Source organism: Chiroxiphia lanceolata, chromosome 5 (assembly GCF_009829145.1).
Source record: "Chiroxiphia lanceolata isolate bChiLan1 chromosome 5, bChiLan1.pri, whole genome shotgun sequence".
NCBI classification, from domain to species: Eukaryota; Metazoa; Chordata; class Aves; order Passeriformes; family Pipridae; genus Chiroxiphia; species Chiroxiphia lanceolata.
Genome location: NC_045641.1, coordinates 54,758,979 through 54,772,406, shown reverse-complemented (window position 1 = coordinate 54,772,406; position 13,428 = coordinate 54,758,979). Strand labels below are relative to the sequence as shown.

General features: G+C 42.7%; 1 protein-coding gene across 1 annotated transcript in view; it reads left to right on the top strand.

Moving 5' to 3' along the window:
* The window catches only part of RIC8B (RIC8 guanine nucleotide exchange factor B), a 34,923-nt gene extending 30,388 nt beyond the window's left edge, over window positions 1–4,535 (top strand). Inside the window, exon 10 of the mRNA XM_032688949.1 lies at window positions 3,433–4,535. Within this exon, the coding sequence (XP_032544840.1) occupies window positions 3,433–3,544 (112 nt within the window). The 3' untranslated portion in view covers window positions 3,545–4,535. The remainder of the gene's footprint in view (window positions 1–3,432) is intronic.
* The last annotated feature ends 8,893 nt before the right edge of the window (window positions 4,536–13,428 follow it).

The following is a 13,428-nucleotide window of genomic DNA, read 5'->3' as shown; positions in this document are numbered from 1 at the left end:
ATAGTGTACTATAGACATCCAGTTTCTGGATAGTAAGCTGTCTGCTGAACTGGCAGTTTCTGGCACTTCCCTTGCCACCTTCTATCTCACCATAAACAGTAAGTTCATCCTCAATTAGCCCAGGGTATCAAAGCACAGTTGAGGTCTCTAAGCAGCCAGTGCTAAGTGTGCAAATTGCTGAGGCTGGCAGGGCTGAGACTGTTCATGCCAGGTAAGGATAAGCTGTGTGGGCTCTTGCACGGTCCTTCGGTTTAGCTGAGTGATGCCTCTTGCAATTTTTTATTATTTAGCAGAGAATTGTTCCAAACTTCAGAAACTGCCTTTTTAGGCAGCCCAAATCTTTTCATCTGTTTGTCTCTCTCTGTAATTTTCCTCTTTGGAAACCAGGAGTAAGCTTGTGTGGTGTTCAGAGCTGGCAGTCAAATCTTCACTGGTGAAAGGATGCCATGTTTTACACGGGTTTAGGACTAGATTATGGTTAGAAGAAAATAGGCTGATCCCTGCTTCTCCTCTTTCTTCTTCTTTTGGTGGCCTAGCATATTTCTGCATTCACACAGTTCAGTTTTACTGTGTAACATTTGCCTAAGGAAGGATGTATAGAGTTCAGCCTTCTAATACAGAGAGAACAACAAACTGTAACAGCCATCTTTCATCCTGCTCAAGGGTTTGCAAAGCATGAAGCTCATGCAGGGACAGAAATGTACTTGATAAACATCTTTGCTATTCAGTGCAATGCAAGCTCAGCCTAGGTCGAATTGTTAAAGCCCAGAGAGGAGGAAATGCATCGGGAATAACCCTCAAATGCAGTACAGCACAGTTGGCTATGGTGCACTTGGAAATGAGCAGAGTGAGCTAAGAAATGGGCTGTTGAGCATCATGAAAGAAAATACAAGTGCATATCCATGACTCAGAGTTCTGCATTGCATTGTCACGCAAAACTTGGTGCATTTATCCCCAAAAGACTCCCAAAGAAACCACAGACCAAGCTTTGAGCATAAGGATGTGTCTGGTCTCCTGCATCTGATGTTCAGTGTCTCTGCAGGTGACCCACCAGGAGAGAAAACATTTGTGTCAAGTTCTAGAGTGTGTATAGTGGGATGTGAAAGTGAAGCTTGAAAAGGGCAGTTGCAGAGAAAGAGCTCTTTCTTTATAATTGACAAGTGACGAGATAGGACTTCTTGACTATTTACAGATATAAGTATCTTTGTGAGGAGAGGGAGGTCCCCACATAAATGGACCTTGCGCCCTTGTTTTCCTGTGTTTCTCTTCCCTTTTTTTGAACTATTTCTTTATCCCTCAGTAATTATCATTTATTTATTACCAATATTAAATGGTAAATGACTAGAAAATTATGTGATTCTATGACTTTTGGCTGCAACATTAAATGTTGCAATATAAGAATGTGCATTGGGATTTTTGAAACAAAAATCTAGGATCCTCTCAGAGGACAAGCAAAGGTATTTTGGCTCTTTGTGGCCATTTTTTTAATTTTAGGACTTAAATATGAGCAAGGACTTTACTCTTCAGATTACTCTTCTTCAGAAATAAGTGTAATAGATCACTTTTGAGGCTTGAACTTCAGTAAGTGGCACTGAAGAGTTCTTGCAAGGTGGCGAAGGACAGTTGTTTTGTTATTATGGTGTTTAAAGTTTGAAAGCCAAAAAGACCTTAGATGTATAGGGTTTTTTTCCTGTGAAAAAGAAGTCTTTGCTATTGGACAGAACTCCAAAGCACTCCAGCTTTGCCTTTTGTGGGACCCCTACAGCAGGCAGGCAGAGTTCTGGTCCTGTTTGGACACTGTATCTGTAATCTTCATGTTTTGAGCCCTTTCAAATCTGATTTCAAGTATTCTTTTGATCTCTTCTCCACACATCTCCAACAGATTCTTGAAAATTTAAGAGTGCTGTCATTTGGGCAGAATCTGCATGCTACAGATTGCATTACCTGAAGCAAGAGGACTTGCTGTCAGTCCTTAAATAATGGCAAGCCCTCTCCAGTCTATTTAAAGGTAGCTCTTACTCTTCCACACATACTGAGGGAGAGTCTGGCCCATGCTCTTTGAATATGGTCTTGCAAACCTCCTTCCCTGGCCTGCAGCTTCCCACCAGACCTGGTTTAGCCAAACCACAGCAGGTTCTCCACGTCCAGTTTCTCCTGTGGCATTTTTGATCTTAACCACTGTCGTATCTGATTGTCACATCTGCACAAACAGCTGCGTTTATCTTGCTGGTCTCTGCTCTTCCTGAGCAGAAGGACTCTTTGAGACTTAATTTGACTGCTTCTTGCTTGTACAATATCTAGCAGATGCCTGCCATGTAATTCAGAGGTTGCCTTTCTTGCTGTTCCTGATGTGTTAAGGTTGGATCACGAGCTGTGTGCAAGGAATTTTTGTCCCTTTTTTCAGCCAAGGGAGTAGTGCTGCCCAGACAGACAGCTGGTGAGATGCTTTTGCTTTGCCATTGAGTGATGCAGTTTTACTGTCTGTGACTTGGGAGGGTGGTAGATGTGTGTTAAATTGACAGTTTTACTGGGCTGCCTTTCAAGAAAGGGGTAAATTGTCATCAAACCTCTGCTCCTTTATTTAAGGTGACTCCTGAATATTTAGAGGTATTTTCCCTTTTTTTTTTTCTTTCCCAGCAGAAAATCAAAATGTTTTCTTTGACCTTACAGCTTCTGCCATAATCCACCTACAAATGAGGTGATAAAAAGTAAGGATTAAATAAATCTTTGCTAATACTTTTTGATTGGCTTAATCAATAATTAATCATCTCTTAGATGAGGCTGTAGCTTGTGGAGTAGATATAATTGGATTAACTGCTGAGCAGCCTTTGGAGCCTTGAAGAGATTAAAATGGCTGTAAATCCTGTAATTAAACTGCCACAAACAAAAGCAATAGTATTAGAATCAGTCAGCTTTTTTAAAATGAATCAACAAATACTCAAGACACCCTTACTAGTGGTATAGGCAGAGTCTGTTCTCTTAACTGATTTATTTCCTTCAACAAGATGAATATGTATCAAATCACTGTTTAAATTGCTTGGGCATACATTAGCCAGAATGGCAGGTGAAATTTTAGGAAGAATTGGCTCTCAGAGAGCTTTTCGAAGAAAAGCTAGTTTGTGTATCCAAAACAGTGAACCTGCTCCTTGTCTTGAGCCTTTTAGGCACTGACTTTTCATGGTGTCTTTAATTGGCTAAGTAAGTTTGGCCTAAATGAATGAAGTCTTTATCTGTCCTGCTCTTCCCCTCCCACCTATTTGGGAAGGGGTTTTTATGCCTTTTTCTTAAAAACGGAGGGCTTTAGCAGAAATAACTTCCTTTTAAAGGCTCATTATATACTAAAGCATATACTGTATGTGACTGCATTATACATATGTGAATTGGTATGTGTGCCTATGCTAATATATGTTCTTTTTTTTAAATCTCTTACAGAGATGAGCTTATAAAACCAATGGGAGTGCGGCCGGATGGCACAATGGCTCCTTTGGAAGAAACAGTCAGCCAGTACCATACCAACAAGCAAGAGAGTTCAGATTCAGACTAAGGCATCACCTGCTTCACTCACAATTTGCCTCTAATCCACACTTTTTCTTAGAGCCACATCTTTTATCTAGGCATTTTATCCTCAAGTTAGCCAGCATAACTTTAACTGTTCTATTATTGGAATATTTAAATGATGGATCCTGTGCTGTAATGTCTGAATTTTTATTATGTCTCTTTAGAGAACATATCAATTTATTAGTTTATGATCTTTATTAATTTAAAACTAAACGTATTTCAAAGGGATAAAAAGTGAAAGCCTATAATGTAAAATAAAATATGAACACTTTCATTTTCCAGAATCCTGTTTTCTGAACTCTGTAGGTTTTCTCACTCTTGATAATTTTTTGTATTGTCTTGTCAGTCTTCCTCTTTATGTAATTGTAATTAATGAAGCGTGTTTAATTGATGGCATTAGGAGGAGAGGGTGTTTAAACTTAGAAGTCTGATTGACCTTGTGAGGCTGCTTCAACTGGCATTGAGCAGTGATTTCAAAGCTACCCTTTTTAACATTGTCATGGGGTTTCTTACTGCTACACACTTCTTGGGTTAAGCTGCTGCTTAAGATTTTAACAATGTGTCAGTCACTGCTGCTAAAAACTACCTTTAAATTGGGAACAAGATCATGTACCTTGTATGTCTTCCCTCCCTCCCCTCCCTGGTTAAGACCACACAAATATACCTCCCCTCCTCCCCTCTTTGGTTAAGTAAAAACATCCCTACTCAAAACGGTGTTCAAGTATGTACACTTAAATGAATGGGAGTGGACTGAAGTGAAGTGCATGTGCCAGTGTTTTACTGAGTTGGGGCCTACTTTTGGAGATTAGTGGGTACGCCTCACTTGAAGGGAAGTCAAACTAATCAACAAAGAAATATTTCCCTTTACAGAGAACTTAGAAAGCAGTGGCATAGAGAGTGGGAAGGTGGGAAGGAAAAGTGTCACTTTCAATTCTGTACTCTTTGAAAACAAAGATTAAAGTTTTAGGCGTGCTGCACTGCTGTTCTTGCCTCTTTGCCTGCTTGGTTTCTAATTCCTGTTTTTGCACAGAAGCATGCACATGCCGTTCCCTGTGAACCTTTCAGAGGTTGGTTATGGTTCTCCAGTTTGTTTTTCTTTCCTATGACTTGACACTGGTTCCCTGAACTAAGGAGGTTGATGTTCAAAGGGGGTGATTTGGTATGAAGTTGTGCTGTGGTTGCCTATGCGAGGAGCTTCCACAGATCTCCTTAGTCTTCCAAAAGAACTGAAAAGAAAAAAAAAACAATGCACTGCTGTCCTCTCAGCAGCGCATCTTGTGTTTCCAAAGGACAGTGTCCAGCCACATCAATGTCCTTCCTACCCCCTGCCCCCAAAAAAGTGGGAGCTTAGAGAAATGTATACAATTAATGTCCCTATGCTGGGACCTTTCTGAATGTTAATGATATTTTGGGTTGTGACTTGGCTCAGTCTATATTTGCTGCATCCACATGGATGCAATTTGCTGAGGGGGAAAAGGAAGCCACCTTTCCCACACAGCAATAGCTAAAGAAAAACAATGTACTGATAATACTGTAATTGTACCTATTCCTCCTCCGAAAGAGGGAGGGAGAAGTTGTCCAGGAGCAAGAAATATGCTTGGCTGCCTCTAAGCTGGGTCTCAAAAATGGAATTCTGGATTTAGTATCATCCACTGACTGCTCTGAGCCCAGCACAGGCAAGTATAAACTGCCCTGCAGGTGCAAAGAATTTGTGAACTTTCCCTGAGGAGCAAAACTGAACTAGCTTTGCTAATGAGGAACTGAGCACTGTCTTAGTATCAGCTGAGGCTCATTCTTGGGACTGGGGAATCTGTTGTTTCAGTAATGGGCCTCTGAATGGATTGCTATAGAGGGCAAAATACAGAGCATGAAAAAGGGGGAAATCTCAGTTTGTTGTTTTACAAGCTGTAGAATGTGCTCCTACAATTAGCTGGTTAAAGAGATTAATAAAACAATAATGGCTCCAGGGACCTTGTTACAAATGGTATAGCATGAGGATTTTGGGGTCTGTCTCCTGTCATTTGCCACAGGGCAGCAATATTTGAAATAAACAGTTCTTCTCTTTAGTTTATCTTGGAAAACAGATGCTTCAAGTAAAAAGAAAAAGCATAGGAGGTTCTGCCTGAATCTAGCTCGAGCAATTGTCATAACTGGGTTCCTGTAGTGCAGGCTTATGTTGTCAAATTAATAACTTGTACTACTGCAATGCCCCAAAGCTGTTCCAAGGTGATAGGCTGCAGGATTTTTGGCTTATCTTTGAAATGTGACGTAGGTCCAAACTTAGCTGCGCTGGTTGGAGATCTGGGAATATCTTGGGACAAAGGTTCTTCAACTCAACAGTGCATGTGCTTCCTTTTGTGGTGTATGGTATTTTCTCTTCAAAGGAACTGTGCGTGTGGTAAGATTTCTCTTGGAGGGAGTCTGGAGAAAAGTGAGTATTTGGAGGTTAAAAAAACCCAAAACCCGAAAGAGCTCCCTGGAATTTTTTGTTTACTGTGAAATTAAGATTTTCTTCTGGATTTATTTTCAAAGTTGAACCTCCAAAATTGGAGGCTTGGGCACCTGAGCTTTACTTAAACTGGCAAACTGGGCAGTGAGTCTGACTGGTTTGGGGAATGCTCTCTTTTCCCTCCCCAGCAGGGTACAGAGGTGCTGCATCTGCATTTGAGTCAGTGTCAGACGTTCCTGGCCGATGTGACCATGAAATCTGCTGCAGTCAACAATGCTGTAATACCTGGTAGTCTCAAACCTGGAGAGTGATGGGAGGTTTGCTGCCTCAGCAGGTCTGGTAGGGTCATCATATATGTATCTGATTCTATTATTTCATTCAATTATATGAAACAAAGATAATTGATTATATAAATGCATACTTTCATACTGTAATCAGGAAAAGGATCCCTTCTGAGTAAGATGTCAATAAATTTTCTAGCAGTGACTACAAAGATGTTAGGTAGTGGGTTTCAGATACGTGTACTTTCATTCCCAAAAAGCCTTTCCCAGTCAGTCCCAAAAAACAAAAACTTGTGTTTCAATCTTTATTTTGGCATCAACAGTCCAAAGCAACAAAGTTCTCATTAAAGCTCGTCAATGATTTGGAAGCTTTGCTTTTCTTTGTTTCCCATTACAGTTATGAAACAAAAGATGATGGGATATTGCTGAAATTTGACAGAATACTTTGTTCTTTTGCAAAATAATGCAGATGCATTTGTTTAAATGTTCATGAAAACTTCCTGGCAGGTATTCTCAAATGCTAATTGAAACTTTATGTGCCCCAAAAGTGGTTTTCAGGAAAAAGGGACATTTACAATCTGTTAAAAATGTTGTTGTGAGAAAATTACCAGAACTTTAAAGAAAGTTGCCAAAGAGGAAAACCACATTAGCTTCAATGTTTTGAATATGCAACATTGCTGTATATGTGCGTGGCCAAAGTAGATTTTTCACCCTGTATCTGGAGTTTTTTCAAGTACCTGAAAACCTGCAATGGCTTTAAAATACCGAAAAAAGCCAAAACCAAACCCCAGAAAAACCAACCAGGCAATTTCTCTCACAGTTCTCTAAGTAATAATTTTCCCCTACCTGGGTGAAAAATCAATTGTCAAAGGTGGCTTTAAGGAAGAGGATATTACAATGAAGCTGTAGAATTAGTGGGTTGCCAAGCACCCAAGTCTGAAAGAAGAAAGTAAACCCCAAAGTATACAAGATCCCAAATCTCCTGAAGGAGCATTCCACAACATTGTACTGCACCTTATTACCACAAAACAGCTAATAAAATCCTGTGCTTTAATAAGACTGGCTGTAAAAAGACGGTTCCACTGTTCAAACAGTTGAAAGTCAGACTTTGCTAGTCTTTGATGAGCAGCAAGTTAAACAGCTGCCCAGGTCAGATTCTTTTCTGGTCAAGCATGGAAAAGTGATGATTTAGTAGCAGTGCAAAGATGCAGCTCACTTTCAGATGAAAAGAAAGAAAGAGGCACAATTTAATCCTGCAAATTAAAATCTTTGTTGCATTTACATCTTAGTTACTTGGATGGCTCTGGCCCTTATGAAAAGTGATAGGGAACATTTCCCAGTCTCTTCGTGCAAAAGAGTTTGCTCATCCTGAAGTTGGTTCTCTCCAAAATACATGTCACTCTGGTGATGCAATGTTTAGACCAGGAATTTTGGGGGGAAGTGATGTCCTTTTAGCTTTTCCGTGTATTCTCCAGCTGGCTGTGCTTGAGAAGCAGCTCTCTCAGCAGTGGCAGAGGAGCAGGCAGAAGATCCTGGAAAGGTATGCTGGAACTCCTTCCTGACTTCTTCTGCCAGCCAGCTGCTTGGGGGTGACCTGAGTGAGGGCAGCAGAGGCCCTGCCTGGCAGAGGTGGGACCTGGGAGGCCATACTGCCCATCTCCTGCTGAGGTCCTGTGGGAAACCATAGCAGACACGTGGCTGCAGGGCAGATGGGGAGATACAGGTGGATATGTGGTGTGGGAAAAGGTGGTGATTGCCTACTTGTAGTAAACCTGGGTATTTTTCAGGGCTCCTCCTCTCACCACCAGCAACACTGTCTGCAGGTGAGTCCTGTTAATCCTCTGATTTTACCTGTTACTTGGCCTAGTGGAAGGCTGTGCCTTCCTTATGTTATTGCCTTTGGTTTGGAGAATTGGTCATGCTTTGGCTGTTGCTTGTCTGTCCCTCATTTGGGAGGTGTGCCACCTCTCCATGGCTTGCTTTCCTTCTTGAGAACAAGCCCATCTTCCTTTCTCTGTACAAGTGAGGAGGAGGGGGTCCCTCAAGAAGGGATCAAACTCATTTGTTGGGAAGGAGGTAGGAGCAGCTCTGTCTTCTGTCTATGAAGCACCAGAGCCACTTTCAATTCCACCATGAGACAACTCGGAGGGCCAGGCTAACCTACAGCTACTTCCATCTCAATGGCTTCTGTCCAAGCTTGAGGACAGCAGAGAGAGTCTGACAGGTACGGGAAAAAAAAGTAAAACTCAAACCTGACCATTGCCACAACCAGTCCAACAGCATCATTTGACAACACATGGTCAGCTCCCTGTCCGGGCTGGGAGCTACAGGGTCCAACAGGATCGGGTAAGTTCCTCGAGCATCCCAGCTTTATCTAGAGCAGGCATGAGCTCAGATTACTGAACTGCTGATGTGCTTGGGAATCGATCCCTCCAACAGCATGCCAATCTCTGTGGGGTACCTAGGAAGGCTTTTAGAGGTTGGTGGGGAAGGAATTATTCAGACCACCCATCCTAGCTGGCTAAATTACCCGAGTAGTCTCTTCTAACTCCTTTTCCAGTCACGGATGAGAGAGAGGACAATTCAGAGTAAGGCTAATTTGGGTGCACTGAATGACCCTCTGCAGGAGCTTTGCTTTCCCTCCCTCGACTACAGAGGGAGCCTGGGGAGACCAGCTGGTTACATTTAACTGCTAAATTGATTGCCAAAAGATGGGTGGTGAGAATTCCTTCCAGTTTCCACTTTGCCATGGACCACACTCTTCCCACAGCAGGATGTTCGCTTGCTCTCTCCTGCAAATTTGGAGACTGCTCAGTGCAGTGGGATACAGGCCCCCAGGAGCCACCACAAGACAAAAGCTGCATTACACAGTTGGCAGGTACTGTACAGCACTGTGTGCAGGGTTTCATGGACTTTAAAGCAGCTTTGCTTTTGGGAGCCTGTTTAACAACTTGAATTCGTATAAGCCAAGTTTTATATATGTTCTGAAATTTAAAAAGCAAAGTGAAACCTCGAGCAAAAATTGTCACTAGGGAGGGACAGACAACAGAAAAGACTTCTAAGTTCATTCCAGATGTTACAAATGGAAAGGAAGGTGAAGCCATTCAAAATAAATGCTGCTGAGGTTGCCCCTTCCTCTTTGCCTGATAAACCCATTACAAATTAAAACAAAAGCAGCCAAGATCCAAAGGCTTCAGGGCATCCATTAGCCCTCTTTTACCTTTTAGAGCTCATAACAGATACTGACTGTGGGTGTTAGTACTTTTCTAATCAAAAAGGCCAGTTCTCATTCTGGAAGCTTAAAATAAAAATTTCTGCTGTATAAAAGCCAGCAAGTGTAAGAATTCAAACCTAAACCTAAACTACGATAATTCTCAGGCTTCGGGATTATTTTATGCTCAAAAAGTGATCTTGCCTGGTAAATCACAGTGCTGTGGCATATCACACTTCCAAAGGCATTTGAAAAAAAGCAGTAGTTTATTAGATTTTTTTTCCTTTTTGAGAAGAGAGTAGTAACTGTCTGGATTCCCTCCTGTTTTCTCAGTCCCCAAATGTTCATAACACCCTGTTGGGGAGGAATAATTCCCATCCAAGTTGTAAAACACACTTATAAGTAGATGGGAAAAGCATGAACAGAGCTGTACAGAAAACAAAACCGCCAGGAACAAGATCTTATTTTGCATGCTTCTCACTGTTGTATTTTTGCCCCAATTAGCATATTTTAAAGACAAGGCTTTTAAAAAAAAAATTCTGCTATCTGCCTGAACTGTTCTCAAGCTTTGAACTTTTCCATCCTTTCTATTGATCATGGCCAAGTGACCCATATTTAAAAAGCATTTACAATAAAATTATAGCACTTTCTTTTGTGCTGCTGGCTTTCCCAGTGAAAAGCTAAAATGTTTTAAAATTGTCACTTTTTGACAGAGGTAATGGCTGTAATATATTTAGTCTCTTCCCCCTTGTTGTGCTTAAAATGGCTATGCTAATAAAGGGCACAGCTGTCGATACTTTATGGCCTGCTGGGGGGAAGAGGGGGAACTAAGGCAAAAAACAGATTGACTGTGTGTCAACAAATGCAGCTGGGAAAGAAAAAAAGAAGCCCCTTGAAGGCCCCTGCAACCTAAAGTCCAAGATAAATGATGTCCCTATGCTTAAAAAAAAAAAAATGGAGGTTGGAATTCAATAAAGGGGAACTGAAAAGGAAACTGCTTAAAACTGAAAGCCTTTTCTCTGCCTCTAGACAGCTTACAAGAGAAATGAGCAAAACTGACCACAGAAAGAGGGTGAGCAGCCAAGAAAGAAAACAAAAGCCTATCCTGGAAAATATATTGCGTCAACGAATTATCTGAAGTGCATTACCGCCAGCGGGCGGAGTGCGTACAGTTTAATGGAGATGCGACAACTTTTACATGCCGCTGCCTTTTGGGGACCAGGCTGCTTTGTGCACAGCAGAGAGAAAAGGGGAGCTGGAATTATTCATAACAAAGCAATAGGACTGGGACAAAATGGCCAGCGGGGTGATAGTGGATGTCGCTCCCTGGGGATCTGGGCTAGGCTGCCCCCAGGGCTTCTGCCCGTCTCAGCAGTGCCCGGCAGCTTCGTTCCCTGTGCACCCCACTTTAAGGGGTTTTTTACCCCAGGGCTGCTCTGGTACGAGCTTCTCTGGACTTTGGGAGGCACCACGAAAAGAAAAAAAGTAATGCTTCTCCCCTTCCCGGGGATAGCAGCCATAGGAGGGAATGCCATTTTACGTCCTGGCAGCCCTGTCAGGCCTCATTCCATTACCCGCAGTGAGCTGGGCCCACACGACGTGGCAGGCACGGCCCTTCATGCCCACCTGGCCTGGGAGGCCAGCAGAGACCGGCCACTCTTCCCAAGCCCTGCAGTGGGGACAGCTGGCGGGAGCTGTGCCTCAGTAGGCTGGGGAGAGCAGAGGGAGAAGCACCATTGCTGTCGGGAAGCCCTGCAGGTCATGGTGGGCCTGTCCTTGCCACCCCGGCTGCGCTGCAGCTGGGTTGATTCCAGAGATGGCAGACCCCAAGGATGTACACAGCTGGGACCCTGGTGCTTTTGCTACCTGTTAACTAATAGTCTGTCTTTTTATTTTCACAGCAATGTATGTTAGGACCCAGTACAACGCTTCAGATAGAGATGGCTCCTTAAATGCCCAGCTCGGAGGCAGAAACCCCTGGGTTGTCCCTGTGAGGGGCTGCAGCAGGTCCTGCCTGGCTGGTCATGGGGAACCTGGGTACACCATGGAATGGCTTGGGGTCATTCCTGAGGTACAGCAAGAGGAGCAATAGGGTTGTAAGGGATGTAGGGATGGCGAGCTTGAATTAAAGCAGTGAGGAAACGGCAGTATTCGGTGCAAACCTGCAACAATCAGGCGGTTTTCATGCCCCAGGTCATGAGACAGCTTGTTTGCATGGAAGCAAACTCAAAATAACAAGTGACAGGGAGCCATTTGTTCATTGTCATGTCTTGGACAATTATGGAAGATTAGGACAGTTTTTCCCAGCCTTAGGCTGGGAAAATGGCTTTGTAAGTAGTCTTGTCTCCTGGAGGTATGCTCAGAGTATGGGTAAGGCTGCATCAGTGCCACCAAAGCTCCTGTATCCCCTGGTAAGAACCAGGACCCAGACACTCCTGCTACCTGTTTTGGGTCTGGAAAGAGGCTTTCTGGGAAATAAAGGTTTGACAGCAGGTGAGGCCAGGAGAGCTGGTCAGCCTGCATATAATCTCTGCTTCTGCATTTGGAGGGTGAGGAGACACAGTCTGAGGTGGGATGTCCTGCTTTCAGGAATCATTTTGAAGGTCTTTTTTACTTTCCCACTTCTGTCATTCTTGACTTGCACCGCTTTTTTTTTATTATTTATTTTTCACTCAAGGCCTTTTTTGCCTAATTGCTTGCTCCTATTCAAGAATATCTGGAAAAGTTTGTCAGATGGAAAAAAGAGTTATCTGTTTTCTCAGTTTCCCAATTTTTGCATATGTGTATTCTTTTTAACCTCTGCAAATTCTCTAAGAATAGGAAGAAGGAAAAATGAAGTAACCAAAGACAAGGCAAAATCAGGAAATCAAAAAAACTTATGAAATGAAATGAAACTGTCATATAAAATTTTTACTAAAATAGTGGGTTGTTAAAATGGCACAGAAAGTGCTCATTTCTGTTTGTAATTATTTGGAAGAGTTTTAAAAGGCCATAATTTTTACTATTTCTGCTAGATTTCACTTAGTAAAGCCCTTGTACCAGTAGAGGTCAATACCTCCCAGTGATTCGGCATCTGTGGGATGAACAGTTTGGTTTTGGTTTTCTTTAGAAAAGAGTGGAATTTGGTATGGCTGATGTGCAAGAGGAAAAACTGAAAGATAGCTGTGCCCAAGGACAGAAGAGTTAAGAGATTCCCCACCCACACTTGGGACTTTGGGAAGCAAAACTCCTTGCCTGTGACCGTGACGCATTGTGTGAGTCCCACTACCTCTTTGTAGGTGATAGTTGGAAAAAAATGGGTAAAAACAAGAGAAAAATACGTGCACTCTGTGTGTGATACAAATGATATGTTCACTCATGTGGCCAGGCAAAGGTTCTCCTGAAGCTGGGTTAAAGGTGGAAAGACATGGTCCTTTTTAAAAGTAAGAAGTAATGCTATGAGAAAAAGCAATGCTAAAGTTGGTGTGGTGCATGTAGCATGACTGTAAGTAGCTCAGCAGCATCTGAGCTGTAACTGCTGTTGGAGAACATTGTCCTCTGGAAAATGTTCAACAGGTTCCTGGAAGGTCTGTGGCCCTGGGGAGGCTCAATGTCTGTATTCACGATTTGGAAAACAACCTGAAAGGGCTGGAGATAGCACAAAGATGGTGTGTGACAGTCAAAGCCAATGAGTTACACAGTGGCTGCATAATCTCTGCAAAAGTGCCATTAGCCATAAGGAGCTGATCCCTTCCATACAGTGCCGGTGAGACCATGACTGTGGGCAGCTTCCATGCCCATAATCCACATATCTGCAGAGGTCTCAAAAACCCAGTGAGGTAATTTACGATCGTGCTGCTTAGCACACTCAGGGGAAGGCTGAGAGAAGGCTGTGTGGGAGCCACAGCAGATGGTTTTTGTAATTTTTGCTTTGCAGACCACCACAATTT